Source organism: Palaemon carinicauda, chromosome 13 (assembly GCF_036898095.1).
Source record: "Palaemon carinicauda isolate YSFRI2023 chromosome 13, ASM3689809v2, whole genome shotgun sequence".
Taxonomy (NCBI): domain Eukaryota; kingdom Metazoa; phylum Arthropoda; class Malacostraca; order Decapoda; family Palaemonidae; genus Palaemon; species Palaemon carinicauda.
The window spans coordinates 23,480,045-23,495,044 of NC_090737.1; the positions used below are offsets into that span (position 1 = coordinate 23,480,045).

At 36.0% G+C, this 15,000-nt stretch overlaps 1 protein-coding gene across 5 annotated transcripts in view; it reads left to right on the forward strand.

The window, feature by feature from the left end:
- kis (kismet) overlaps positions 1–15,000 on the forward strand; it is a 140,386-nt gene that overhangs the window by 56,581 nt on the left and 68,805 nt on the right. For all 5 annotated transcript variants that reach the window (XM_068385444.1, XM_068385441.1, XM_068385446.1 and 2 more), the window contains exon 3: positions 3,814–3,900. In XM_068385444.1, coding sequence (XP_068241545.1) covers positions 3,814–3,900 — 87 coding nt within the window. The remainder of the gene's footprint in view (positions 1–3,813; positions 3,901–15,000) is intronic.

Genomic DNA, 15,000 nt, shown 5'->3' on the forward strand with positions numbered 1-15,000 from the left:
AGTCTTGTAGACATTGATAATAACTACTCATCCTTTTGAATAGATTTTTAATGTTAATGGCCTGTCAGAAATCTATTTTGCTCAGAAAAAAATTTTGTAGTTAAGTTTTTTTTTTCCAATTCTGGCGATAAGTCAGTCTTGTTATTTGTAGTTTTTTAACTTGTTTACAATATTTAAGGTTTGAATGAAAATAATCTTTAGTGAGGAAGTCAGTACTCGGATTACTATTGTTAGACTAAAGATATCTTGATTTTTTTTTTTTCATTATAAGGAGAATATTGTTCACTTTGTTTTAAAGATATTGGTTCGTGACCACATTTGCTTGAATGTGAATCTAGTACATCATTCATCTTGACTTTATCAGTGCCACATTTTTCTTGTATTAGTGAATTTTCTGTTTTTTAAAGAGAGCCTTGGGAACCCTGTCTCTCTCTCTCTCTCTCTCTCTCTCTCTCTCTCTCTCTCTCTCTTTAGTAGAGAGATATGGTATGAAATCAGTTGGAAAACTCAGATATAATGTAAAGAAAATGGCATTTTACTTCAGTAATAAGAAAATGGATGTGACAAGACTTGTGTTCCGCCATTTTAATGTTAAACAGAGGTCATTATTATTTCTCTTGTGAATGAGGCATGATATTACTGAGCGAATGCCGTTATCTGGCATCATTATATGCCACATTTGAGATAGCAGTGCTATTTTTTTATCGGGTATGCATTCTCCCCCTGGTCGTATGGTTTAAATATTAATATTAGTAATAGTAATTATAATGATATAATAATAATAATAATGATGATGATGATGATAATAATAATAATAATAGTAATAAAAGTGAAGCTAAAACCCTAGTTGGAAAAGTAGTATGCTCTAAGGCCAAGACCTCCAATAAGGAGAATAACCCAGTGATGAGAGGAAATTAACAAGAGAAGTAATGATACATTAAAATAACATATTTCAGGAACGGTAACAATAATAAAATAGCTGTTTCCTAAACTATAAAAGTCGTTTGTCAGGTTCAACATAGAACATTCTCTGCAAGTTTGAACTTCTGAAGTTCCACCGATTCAACTTATTTAGAAGATCATCCAACATCTCGGGCGCAGCTGGAATAAAACTTCTAGAACATTGCTCAGATAACGTCAAATTTAGAAGGATAGAAGGACAACTGAATGTGGACTTGGAACGTAATGGAATGTTATTTTTTTTTTTTTTTTTTTTTTTTCCAATAGAAATTTGGATTCTAATGACAGAATGTTTGAGATTTTGCCATTAAAGGCTTAAAGGCCGCTCATGAATGGCAGAGGTAAAGGACAGTGACATTGCCCCACCTAGCAAGACATGCCCTAGAACTGACCATATATACATATGATTAGTGTCCAAGTCCCCTCTCCATCTAAGCTAGGACCAAGGAGGGCCAGGAAATGGCTGCCGATGATTCCCCCAAATCATCCATCCTTAGCTCGCAATGATGGTGAGGCTGCAGCGACCAAAGGAACTAACGAGTTTGAGCGAACTCTAACCCCAGTCTGGCGATCACCAGTCAGGGACGTTACCCAGTAGGCCACAACCACCCCTATATTTATAACCATTTTCATCATAACAGTACAGTACCAGCATTGTCTCGGTATTACTGATGATCTTTGTCTCCCATTAAATGCTTCTCTTGTGTGATTTCATTTGATTGTGACATCGCAATACTATTGAGGTGGGTTTTCATAGAATTCTATAAGTAGTCATTGGGAATTTCCCCTTGCTTTGATAACATATGAGACAGAGGAACTTGTAAAACGTAGGTTCGTTGAAGTGAAACCTTTTCTGTTCAGGCGTATTTTGAATCTAGTATTTTAACATTATTATTATTTTTGTTATTATTATTGCTATAAACCCAAGGGTACCATCTAGGAAGAAGTATATGCATGTGTAATATAATCTTCCGAGTCGTTCTCTCTCTCTCTCTCTCTCTCTCTCTCTCTCTCTCTCTATTATATATATAATGTATTTTTTTATTGAAATAATTTATGAACGTAATATTTTTTATCGATAATTAATCCCCTATTTCTTTTCTTCTGAATATCAACCTTTTCTTGTCTTAGGTAATTATGGAGTAAATATATTAGGCCTAAATACATCGTCCGGCTAAATATTACAAAGCTTAAGGAATTTCATCTAATCAATTATCTTCCTCCCAGATTGCGTTAAGACTTCCGGTCTTTTCCCGTATACTAGTCAACCACGTGGCTCGATTTGAGTTGATTTTTCAATGCTCGTGGCCATTTGTCCGATTTTTTTTTTGGAACTTTTTTTTTTACATAAATTGCTGGAAGTCAAAATTCTTGGAAATTTATGGAAATATATTTGTTTTTTACTTTTTTTATGGAATTTCGTCTTATCAGAATTAAGATGAACGCTTGTTGAGTCATTGCAATTTCCGTTTCTTGAAGCAAATAGTGAGTCATCAATAGCCACCTTTGTGATGCCTAGATTATTAAAGGCTTTTAGTACATACGTGGCCAGTGACTGAGGGACAAGTGGTTGTGTGTATATGGGGGTAATGGTGTAGCAGTAAATCATGTACGTGCACACTTGTACATCTACTTGAAAAGAAATCAGATGTTTCGATTAAGGAAATAGCACGCGATAATAAGCATCTACGTGTTCAGTACCCATTGGGTTCTCGTTTATTAACAAAAGTACTGGAAAATTATGACGCCACGTAGATTTTGCTATCAAATTCTGCTACGGAACTTTACAGCGAATGAGAATTGCATCTTCAGATTTGATTAAAACTTCTTAATCACCATTCTCCCCCTTTCCACGTGTTCGAAAACCTGTTAATCATCCCCTCCTTTCCACGTGTTTTATAACTGTAACCTGTAAATCAGCCCCCTACCTACCACGTGTTCTGACAACCCCCCCCCCAACCACCACGTGTTTTGACTAAATCTCACCCCCCCCTCAAACTTCGTGTTTTGACCAAAACCTGTGGAAACGTGTTCTGGACTTCTATTTCTTTGCTGTGTTTGTCAGTTCAGGTTAGTTGAAGGCTTAAAACAAATTTAAATATTCCAATTTGTTATATATATATATATATATATATGTGTGTGTGTGTGTGTGTGTGTGTTTATAATAAAGGAACTGTAATGTAAAAGATACATAGAAAACCGTTTTTAACAGGTAATTTTTTTCGAATGTGCTCAAGAAGTTTTTTCGAATATTTAGATCCTTGTAAGTTTTGCAGTTGGTAATTCGTAATTACATTGTGTAATGTGTAATTCCTAATTGCATTTATAATCTGTAATTACTAATTACTTTGTTAATTTGTAATTAATAATTACGTTGTTAATTTGTAATTTCTAATTACTTATGTAATCGTAATTATTATTACTGTATAATCGATAATTCATAATTTTTTAATGTAATCGTTAAATCCTAATTAGTTGCGCAGTCGGTAATTATGAATTACTTTGTATGATCGGTAATTATGAATTACTTTATATAGTCGGTAATTATGAAATACTTTGTATAATGAGTAATTATGAATTATTTTGTATAATCGGTAATTATGAATTATTTTGTATAATCGGTAATTATGAATTACTTTGTATAATCTGCAAAATCTTAACTAATTTATGCTTTCTATCTTCATAATACGTAATCTTGGTATGTCTTGAATTGTTCAGTACTGTATATCAACACTGCTTTGCCCATATATCTACTTAATGTTTTAAGTTATTTATTATGTTAATTGTTTTAAGTTATTTATTATGTTAATTTTGTTTATTGTGTGCTAATGTTCATACGCTAATTCGTCGCAGATCCAAGAAATGCAGCAGCGTGTGCAGCATTTGCAGCAACAACAGCAACAGCCTCAATTCATGCAGCCCCAGCCTGGCATGTTCAATGTGAGTACTGCTGTTGATATATATTTTTTTTTAATTGTTTAATGATTCTCTCTCTCTCTCTCTCTCTCTCTCTCTCTCTCTCTCTCTATATATATATATATATATATTATATTATATATATATAATATATACATATAATATATACATATAATATATACATATATATATGTATATATATATGTATATATATAGTGTATATGATCTTTTTCGCTCATGCGTAGACTCTCTCTCTCTCTCTCTCTCTCTCTCTCTCTCTCTCTCTCTCTCTCTCGGAAACATCAGATGTATTTTGGTCTGTCCAGCTGTCTACTCCTTCGAACCAAGCGGACAGTCTCTATCCACCTTTGTTCCTCTTGTGCATTTGGGCATGACATAAGGGATGTTGGCCCCCCTCGGGCTCTTTTTTTTTTTGGCGAGGGATTGACGCATCCTGTTACTGTTGTCTCATTCCCCTACTTTTCTGAATGAAAAAAAAAAATAAAGAAATAGACAAGGGTTAAATTTTGGTTGCTTCACAATGACATCAGTTCCTCGTCTCTTGGGATTGAGCGAGTGTGTGGGAGTGACTCCTACAGATCCTCCTCCCCTCCATCTCCTTCCTACAGAACCTCCCCCCCACCTCCATCTCCTTCCTACAGATCCTCCCTCTCCCTTTCATTAAAAAAAACTCGGGGAAATGAACTGTGGTTGTGAGAATCTCTCTCTCTCTCTCTCTCTCTCTCTCTCTCTCTCAGTAATCAGTCATGTTTCCTCCTCAGTAAATTAAACCTTCAACTATATTTTGTGGTCTCGTGTGACGATTTTGACAATGGTGATAGTTCCTTGAGGAGGGGGGGGGGTGTATGTGAAGCGTTTGTGCTTGCAACAGATGCACCGAAGCTTTGAGCGTCGTCGCTGTGAAGCCGGTCTGTCTGTGTGTCTGTCAGTCAAATCCAGTCTGTTGTTCTTGGTCAGCAATCTCACTGGCGAGTCGCAAATCTCTCTCTCTCTCTCTCTCTCTCTCTCTCTCCTCTTTCTCTCTTCTCTCTCTCTCTCTCTCTCTCTGCTGGTGTTGATGTATGGTGCGTTCTGGCATACCTAACTGTTTTCCAACCCCTCCCCCCCCTCCTTGTCGGTTAATAATCTCCCCTATGCACTCCGGCCATTAGGTGGGAAACCCCTTCCGTTTGCATAGCGCGGCGGTTTCGCTCCGCTGGCTTTAGACGGGCCTGGGACGGTCTTAGGTCCCCCGATATTTAGGGCTATTTTAGTCTCCGGTCTTTTGTGCGCGTTCGTGTGTTCGCCTTCGTACGCACATACATACACGCGCGCGCGTTCTTAGAGTTGGGAGTGATAATGTGGTTGGGGGGGGGAGAGGATATATCTCGCTTGCTTACATGGAAAGGGGTGGGGGAGGGGGGGGGGAAGGGGGTGGGGTTTTGGGGGGTAATCTTGAATGCTTGCCCTGCTTGGTGGTGGGATGCTGCTGTCCTTCGCATACTCGCCGTTAGTTCTGTGGGAAATGTTTGATTTGGTTTTTCATTTTGTTTTCTTGGGTCACGGAATGTCGCGAGATTTCTTAATTAAATTGTGGATGCAATTGCCTTGGATCAGTAATCATCATTTATCAACTTGGTTAATTGTTTTGATTAAAAAAAAATATTATTGTATTACCATTCTTATGTAAATGCAAAATATAATCTTGATAGACTTGCTTTGTGTTCATTATGTATATGTAAATTTATATATATATATATATATATATATATATATATTTATTTATTTATTTATTTATTTATTATGTGACATGAGCGAAATAGATATCAAGGTGGGTGGATAGGTTTAAGACAGGAACATAGTGACAATCCCTCCCTTAATGACTAAAGTCTCCTTCTCTAAATACTTCTGGCGTAAGGGCGATAATTGCCAGCCTTTTCAAAATCTGTTCTGTGGACGGAATTTTGGTCCATAATACCTTGCAGAATAAGGTTTCTATTGCGAGTCGAGTCTCGCGTGTCGAGGTGGTGAAAGCCATTTTAGCCTTTGTGAATGGAGAGAAAAGGGTTGATGATAGCTCTTTTTGTGCGTGGAGCACGTGCGTTCGTATATGCACTCCGTATCTGGTGTGACAGGTGCAGAGGGCCAAGGGATGCTGGTCTTCAATGCTTTGTGGCCGAAGAGTGATTTTGGCGTTTTGCTGCCTCTCTCGGTTGACCTACGATGGGTTGATGACCGGGCCGAAAGTAGGTTACTGGGTATTTTTCGCCAACTCTCTTCTTTCGGGGCATTCACCTTTCATGCCCCCGGTTTAATTTGATTGGACTTATTACTTTTATTTTTTTTTTTAGATTCTTTACATTTTTGTTGCATTTTATTTTTTTACTTTTATGAAAAGTAATTTTTCTTTTAATTTTATTTTTGTGGGAGTCATATCTGGAAGCTTAGAATTTTTTTCTTTTGATTTTATTGGAAGACCATAACTGGAAATTCTTTAGACTTTAGTTGCTTTTAATTCTTTTTTTTTTTTGTGCAAATTTTTAAATTTTATTATTTTCATTATTAAAAGAGCCCCATATCTAGAAATTGATTTGATCAGTAATAACGATGAGTTTAATAATGCCATGGCGCTAATTGTGACCAAACTTCATCTTGGTAAATCCGTTTCGACGAAATATTCTCTACGCAATGTCCTCAATTTTTATCATTATGCACTGTCGCCGTTGCTGGAGAGAGTAGATAGATTTATACATTTAATGACGTTGATTCTTGTAGTGAGGCAAGTGTTATATTTTTTTTTAATTTTCTGGATTTTTGCCAAGCCATAAATATATCTGGTTTTGGTAATTATAGAAGCGATAATTTTGGGAGATACCATTAACGTAGTGAAATGGTTTGGGTATCGCCATGATCAGCAAAGCTGTACTAGTCAGGGCCACCCACTTTAGGTTGGTGTGCCGTGAACGATCAAATGAAAATCTCCCACCATCACCAATCTGCACTGACCAGCGTGGTGATGAAAACTGGCCAAACCTCAGACGTGACTCAAGACATGTCCGAGGTATTTGTGCTGCATTTGTTGGGGGTGATGATACCTTAACGTGATGAAAGGGTTTGCGTATCGCCTTGATCAGCAAAGCTGTACTAGTCAGGCCATAGCGAGGTTTGTTTGCTGTGAGCGATCAAATCAAAATTTCCCACCGTCACCAATCCGCACTGTCTAGCGTGATGAAAAGTAACCAAACACCTGGCATGAATCGACATGTCTGAGACCTTTGTCCTACAGTGGCTAGAAACGGATACATTGGTGGTTTTTTGGCCATCCATACTAGGTTAGTTTGCTGTGAGTGATCTGACGAAAATCTCCCACCATCACCAATCCGCAATGGTCAGCGTGGTGATGGAAAGTGACCAAACCCCAGACATAAATTGACATTGACATGTCTGAAGCCTTTGTCCTGCAGTGGGTAGAAACGGATATATTGGTGGTTGTTGTGTTTTGGCCATCCATAATAGGTTGGTTTGCTGTGAGCGGTCAGACGAAAACCTCCCACCATCACCAATCTGCAGTGGCCAGCGTGTTGATGAAAAATTATCAGACCTCAGACATGAATTGACATTGACATGTCTGAGGCCTTTATCCTGCAGTGGCTAGAAACTGTTGCGCTTGTTGTTTTTCTTGTTTTTTGTCTTGTGTGAAGTCGATGGGTGAATAAGGAGGCTTTTTGAAAACGTAAAATTATTATTAAAATAAATAAAATAAGATAAAGCTGTAATTGAAGACGGCGTTAGTTGTAGGAGAGGCTTGTTAATCCTGCAGCTGGACGGGGAAGTCCCTTTAGGCTGGGATGGTGGTGATCCAGCTGTTGTTGGCGTAGAGAAAGAGCGGGGAGGGAGGGAGGGAGGAACGGGTGGGCTGTGGGATATGCTGGATTGACGAGCGGAAACTGATCGATATCGCCACCACGCCAAGTTTTTTTTTTTTATTCTTTTATTTCAGGATTAGTTTGATCGAATATGAATTCCGTATTGCGCGCTCGCTCTCTCTCTCTCTCTCTCTCTCTCTCTCTCTCGCTCTCTCTCTCCTCTCTCTCTCTCTCTCTCTCCGTATTGTATAGTTTTCGAGTTGCTTAGGAGGAACAATCTCGGATTCGACCAATCGGACGAAACTCACTTGTGTTTGTTAGATGTCATATGACCTTGTTTCACTACATGACCAAACCGTCTTCAGCACAGTGGTCAAGTTTTCAGTAACCACACATCCAATTAATGGAAACGTAACATGTCTTGTAATTCTGTGAGTGGAGAATTCGATCCCTGCTCAAGCTTGATAGTTTCTAGTAGTGTCTACATTCTCACCGTCCTTGTGAAATAGGGAGACGGTAGTTAGGAGGAACATATATATATATATATATATATATTGTGTGTGTACATACAGTATGTATATGCACATATACACATCTATCATCTCTTGCTAGTCTACTGCAGGACAAAGGCCTCAGATATGTCCTTTCACTCTCGTCTGTTTATGGCCTTTCTATGCCAGTCTATTACCGCAATTACTGCAGATTTTCTTAGCTTGTCAATTCATCGTCTTTTCTTCTCGTGCTTCGTTTGCAATTTCAAGGGACCCATTTTGTTATTTTTCTTATCCATCTGTTATTACTCATTCTCATTACACGTTCTGCCCACGGCCATTTATTTTACTTGTTAGAATAGTCCCTACGTTAGTTTCCTATCGTATCCATGTTACTGTTTTATATTCTGTCCTACTGTAATTCCCATCATTATTCTTTCCCCTTTAGCTTTAGTAAGGTTCCAAGTTTCTAATGCGTAAGTTATTGGGTAAATTAGAACAGTTTTTTGTTCCAGGTCTTGTCAACTGTGTGCAAATTAAGTTCGAATATCTATTTGAAAAGGTTCCAAATAGTGTGCGTGTCTTATTTCAAATCGGTCTTAACATGAATTACTGAAATCAGTGTGACCAAACGTTGTGTGTCTATTCTAGACTTTAGGAGGCAGTAGTAATTTTCTTCAGTGGACGGAAGCTGGTTACCTAGTGTTAGATGCGTCCTTGAACGACGCCTCTTGTGTTAAACTGCTGTCAGTTGAACTATTCACATATTTCGAATTACATACGAGCCAACAAATATGTATACAATTGCTTAGCATTCGCATGGCGGCAGATTGATCCCCACCCCGGGCTGTGTTTAAGTTATTTACTGGGGAGGCCACTGCTGTGGTCATCACAAGGAGTAGTTAGGCTTGGCCGGATGACGTTCTGGTGAGGATATATTCTGATTAACTGAAACTACACCTTTAACTTTTATGTATCACAAAACTTAACGTCTTGTTAAATTAACTTTGAACATTTTAAAATGGTATTCTTGTAAACACGAAATAGGAAGACGTTCTATTGAAAATAACCTTTCAAGACATTGTATGAATTTTTAAAATGAATGCAATATCAGATAAAACCAGAACAATATTCGTATTAACCTTTACCGGCCATAATGAAATATATTTTTCATATTCTATACTTTTTATTTTGATTTTTTTGGTTTTTACCAAAAAAAAAAAAATGACAACTTGTTAAATCGATGTTAATAAAAAGACGTTTAAAACAAATGACTAGGGAATATATTTTATATTTCCTTATATAAAATAACAAAAAGACGTTGAAAACAAATGAATTAAATATATTTTATATTTCCTTATATAAAATATCAAAAAGACGTTTAAAACAAATTAATTATATTATTTTATATTTCCTTATCTAAAATATCAATAAAAAGTCATTTAAAACAAATGACCAGGAAATCTATTATATTTCTTCATATAAAATATCAGTAAAAATAAAATTTGATAACTACTTTAAAATCATAATTTAAAACCATCTACAATCGAATGGTACTTTATTATGATATTAGAAAGTGCAATTTACTTAGGTGGGTTGGTATCTTTTTAACTAGCGATCTGTAATATACAAATTACCATAGGTAGTGTAGTTCAAAGTATATGGATTGTCCAACAAAACTGTTATCGAGCTGAGCTTTTGATCTCTATTCATTGGTTCAAGAACCTGTCTACCTGTAGGTAAGTGGTTGATTCTTTCTAGTAGTTCGAAGTGAATGTAAAGGTGGGGGTAAACGGGAGAGTTTGGTCTCATTATTATTATTATTATTATTATTATTATTATTATTATTATTATTATTATTATTAGCTAAGCTACAACCCTAGTTGGATCAGCGAGATGCTATAAGCCCAAGGGCTCCAACAGGGAAAAATACCCCAGTGAGGAAAGGAAATAAATAAACCATATAAGAAGTATTGAACAATTAAATTTGAACCAACGTTCCTTACGAATAAGACTTCCATGTAATGGAGTCTGAGATGTGGGGATTAAAGTCGTCGTTTCTCCTCAAGTGGTGCACTGTAGGCATTCCTTGTTTTATAGGATACCTCAACTCCGTTTTCTTTCACTTTTGTTATCCAATTTCCTTTAACATTCACTTAAGAGTATCCTCAGTTTTCGGGGAGCTGAATGTCCCACTAGCCTCAACGCCTGATATATCTCAAATTCATAAATCCAAATCTTACATGAAAGTGAAGCTTGAACCAAGGAAGGGTGTTCAGGGAAGTCTGCAGATTATCACTAGTAGCCAGGGTCTAGCCCTCCCTGGTCGTACGGTATTGTCACTGACCGGTGCTTCTGCCATCCATGAGCTAAAAAAATGACGAAAGGGTTTTTTTTTTTTTTTTTTTTTTTTTTTTTTTTTTTTTTTTTTTTTTCTCCAAATGTTTAGTAACATTCTTTTTACACGTATATGTTCTTCCTAATCCGGTAGTTGAATCAGTAGAACTTCAAAAGTTTAAAGTTGGAGCAAATATATTTATGTTGACCAGGCTGACATGAGTTTTTTATAGTTTATATATGACATATCTGTTTTTTACTTTAATAGTTTATATAGGACATATGTTTTGACGCTGTTACTGTTTTTAGAATGATATATTAATTTATTCTCATCATTTATTTATTTCCTCATTTCCTTTCCTCACTGGGCTATTTTTCCCAGTTGGAGCCATTGGGCTTATAGCATCTTGCTTTTCCAACTAGGGTTGTAGCTTGGCTAATAATAATAATAATAATAATAATAATAATAATAATAATAATAATATAGACATTGTTTTCAGATGTAGTCGGAAGATTTCTTTAACCAGATCTAATTTCGTCATATGTCATTAATTTTAGCCATTCGCGTTTGATTTAAGTCAATAAGCTTATAGTTACATACATATATAATTATTGCAGGCAAATATTCTGCTTTAGAGATTGGGTACTAAGCATAATTATTTGTTAAGCAAAGGGTTCGACCTGTAACTTGCACTAGCTTTATTATGTTTTAGCTGTATGCTCGTTCGTTCTCAATTTTTTTTTCTGTAGAAATTATAGATTATTCTTAATTCTCAAGTTCCCTTATTTATATATATATATTTTTTTTTAACCTTAAACTTTGGTTGGGTGTTTTGGATTGTCAGTGTCTTATAATAATTTCACAAACTAATTTTGTGAATTTTTATCCAGTATTTTTCCTTTGCCTGATTGGAAGGGCATCATCATCATCATCATCATCATCTCCTCCTCCTCCTCCTATTGACGCAAAGGGCCTCCGTTAGGTTTCGCCAGTCGTCCCCTCTCGAGCTTTTTAATTCGATACTTCTCCATTCATCATCTACATCCTTAGAATTATTGACTTCAGGCTACGATGTAGGAAGGAATCAAGTGTGTGTGTGTGTATATATATATTATATATATATATGTATGTATGTATGTATATATATGTATGTATATATACACACACACACACACATATATATATATATATATATATAATTTCAAAATGGTCAGGGAAGAACATATATAACCTTAATAAACAGTAATATACAAATTTGTATAAAACGTAAATTTTAGTTAAAAAAAGAATTAAATTAAAATATGCATAAAACAGAAGTGGATCCAACCTCGCAGTAGCGCAAATAAAAACTGAATGGCATCAACAACTACAGAACAAAACAAAGAAAGCTATGACAAGCTTCCTCCACTCAGTTGTACTAGTCATATCTTTCTTTGTTTTGTTTTGTAGTTGATGCCATTCAGTTTTTATTTGCGCTACTGCGAGGTTAGATCCGTTTCTGTTTTATGCATATTTTTACTTATATTTGTAGTTTTTTTTTATACTAATCTTTACTTTTTATATAAATTTGTATATTACTGTCTTAATGTTACATATGTACTTCTTATTTGTAGCCCTGGAAGATGTGATAATGACGGTCACGAAACGTCGGGATTTATAATAAATGGATATTTAGAACTACCCATTTCCTTGTCCATTTTGAGAAATGTAAATTACTGGCTGCCGCCACCTTCTCTGATGATATATATATCTCTATTTTATATATCATCATCATAGTATATTTACATGCATAATTTTATTTTACTTAACGTATATTGTATTTAAAACTGCAATTTTATTATTCATCTAAATATATTTTAAGTAAAAGAACACATCGACTCGTGAATACTTTTTTTTTTTTTTTTTTTTTTAACAGAAGTTGTTCGACATATCCATTGCGAACTTTCTTTTAGACAGTGGAAGAGACTTGAATAGATAATTTTTGAAAGGCATTCCTTGGTGACTAATTTCATGAAACGATTGCTGGGAGCGTTTCTATGGTGACCATTTTTTTCCCTAGACAATCTGTGAGGTGCTTGATTCCACGTCGCCCTAAGCTTCCACACAGTGCTTGAGCCTCGAAGTGTTCTTGTAATATAACGATGATGATGATAATAATGTTGGTTGTGTGGTAATATAATAATAATAATAATAATAGTAATAATTTTGGTTGTCTGGTGGTGGTGATAATGATAATAGTAATGTTGGTTGCGTGATGGTGATGATGATAATGTTGTTTGTGATAATAATAATAATAATAATAATAATAATAATAATAATGTTGGTTGTACCGGTTTTCAAATTTTACCCTTAATGGAACCAAGTTTGAAACTAATATCAATTATTATAAAATTCTGTTTATTTTATGAAAATCATAGTTTTTGTTAATAACAGTAAATTAGTATCTTCCCATATGATTGGCAACTTAGACGATAGACTGTTTAAGTAGGAAGTTTTTGCATTGCGTGTTGATAATCTCTCTCTCTCTCTCTCTCTCTCTCTCTCTCTCTCTCTCTCTGTTAGCCTTTGCATTTTTTCTTACCATGTCTTGGCATTAAAGCAAATAACCGTTTTGCGCAGCTTAACGTCGGTATGACTGGCCTTGCGTGCCTTTTGTTTAACTCCTGAATATTTTAATAGATTTCTCGTTACTCCTCCGCCCCCCCTCCTCTCTCTCTCTCTCTCTCTCTCTCTCTCTCTCTCTCTCAAACGCATCCTAGTCCTGGAATCTTCTTCAGGATCGTCCTGGCCATGGCTTGGATTTTGTACAGTCACATACCGTTTCGACAGATTGTCTGCGAGTTTTTATTTATTTACTTATTTTGTTTTTTAACTTCAGTCTAATCATTTATGTTGTTTTCAGTCGTGGGTCCCTTTTACTTGATAATAAGCTGCTGGTGCTCTGTGACGTTGAATTTTCAGTTTTGTACTGGCAATTTTTGCATAAGTCCTGATTTTTTTTCTTTTTTTTAGTGATGTCATTAATCATTTGTTCTGTACACAGTTGTTTGTAATGTTTCCATGGCATAAGTTTCCTTGTGCTTTGTGATATTGAATTTGCAGAGTTTTATGCTCGCAATTTTACCCAAATCCCATAGATAATCGTTTGAAAGTCTTGGTTAAGAATCTCGTAGTCTCCCGTAATTATATTATGAAAGTCTTTAAGAAATACTTAGCAGGCTTAATCTTATTGAATGTCTTGCTGAACCATATCTTAGTCCAGTGTCACCTCCTTGATCGCATTGGGTATAGATTTCGGTTTGGATCAGCAGCAGGAGCTGAAGCTGAAGCAACATCCCCACGCCCACCTACGAGCCGTGGTTTCAAAATGTCTTCTCTGATCTTGCATTTAGAAGTCTTTTCTGGATGTACAGTGTATATAATTATACTAAATCCTAACTATTTCTATGTTGTAAGGGTGTTCCTTTGTTCTTTTGTCACAGCTGATTAGATAATGAGGAGTCGATGGTTCGAGATTTTTTAAACTATCCTTTGATATTATAGATAATTTTTACCCTTTTCGGTAAACTAGTTATATTGTCTAGACGTCTGAGCAGTATTACAGAATTAATTTTGGTGCTCTCGTGCTTCCTGTCTTACAGCCAATTCTTATTGTGTATCTTATATCTGTGCTTTCTAAACTGTCTGCCATATTTTTATCTTCCTTTGAAAGACAATTTGAGAATTTTCATATTGTTTGTGCAGATAAGGTTAGCGCTGGTCAATTTTTCCATGGTTTCACGCTGGACAAGTTGGTTGCATTTGAAATGATTTCACTCTGGACAAGTTGGTTGCATTTAACATAGTTTCACGCTGGACAAGTTGGTTGCATTTGAAATAGTTTCACTCTGGACAAGTTGGTTGCATTTGAAATAGTTTCACTCTGGACAAGTTAGTCGCATTTTCCTTGGGTTCACGCTTGGTAATTTGGTTGCTTTTTCCTTGGGTTCACGTTGGACAATTTGGTTGCATTTTCCCTTGGGTTCCCCGCTGGTAATTTGGTTGCTTTTTCCTTGGGTTTTCGTTGGACAATTTGGTTGCTTTTTCCTTGGGTTTTCGTTGGACAATTTGGTTGTATTTTCCTTGGGTTCCGCTGGACAAGTTTGTTGTATTTTCTTTGGGTTCAAGCTGAACAATTTGGTTGCATTTTCCTTGGGTTCACGCTGGACAGTTTGGTTGCATTTTCCTTGGGTTCATGCTGGACAGTTTGATTGTATTTTCCCTGGGTTCATGCTGGATAAGTTGGTTGCATTTTCCATGGTTTCACGCTGGACAAGTTGGTTGCATTTTCCTTGTGTTCACGTTGGACAATTTGGTTGCATTTTCCTTGGTTTTACGCTGGACAAGTTTGTTGCATTTTCCTTGGGTTCACGCCGGACAATTTGGTTGA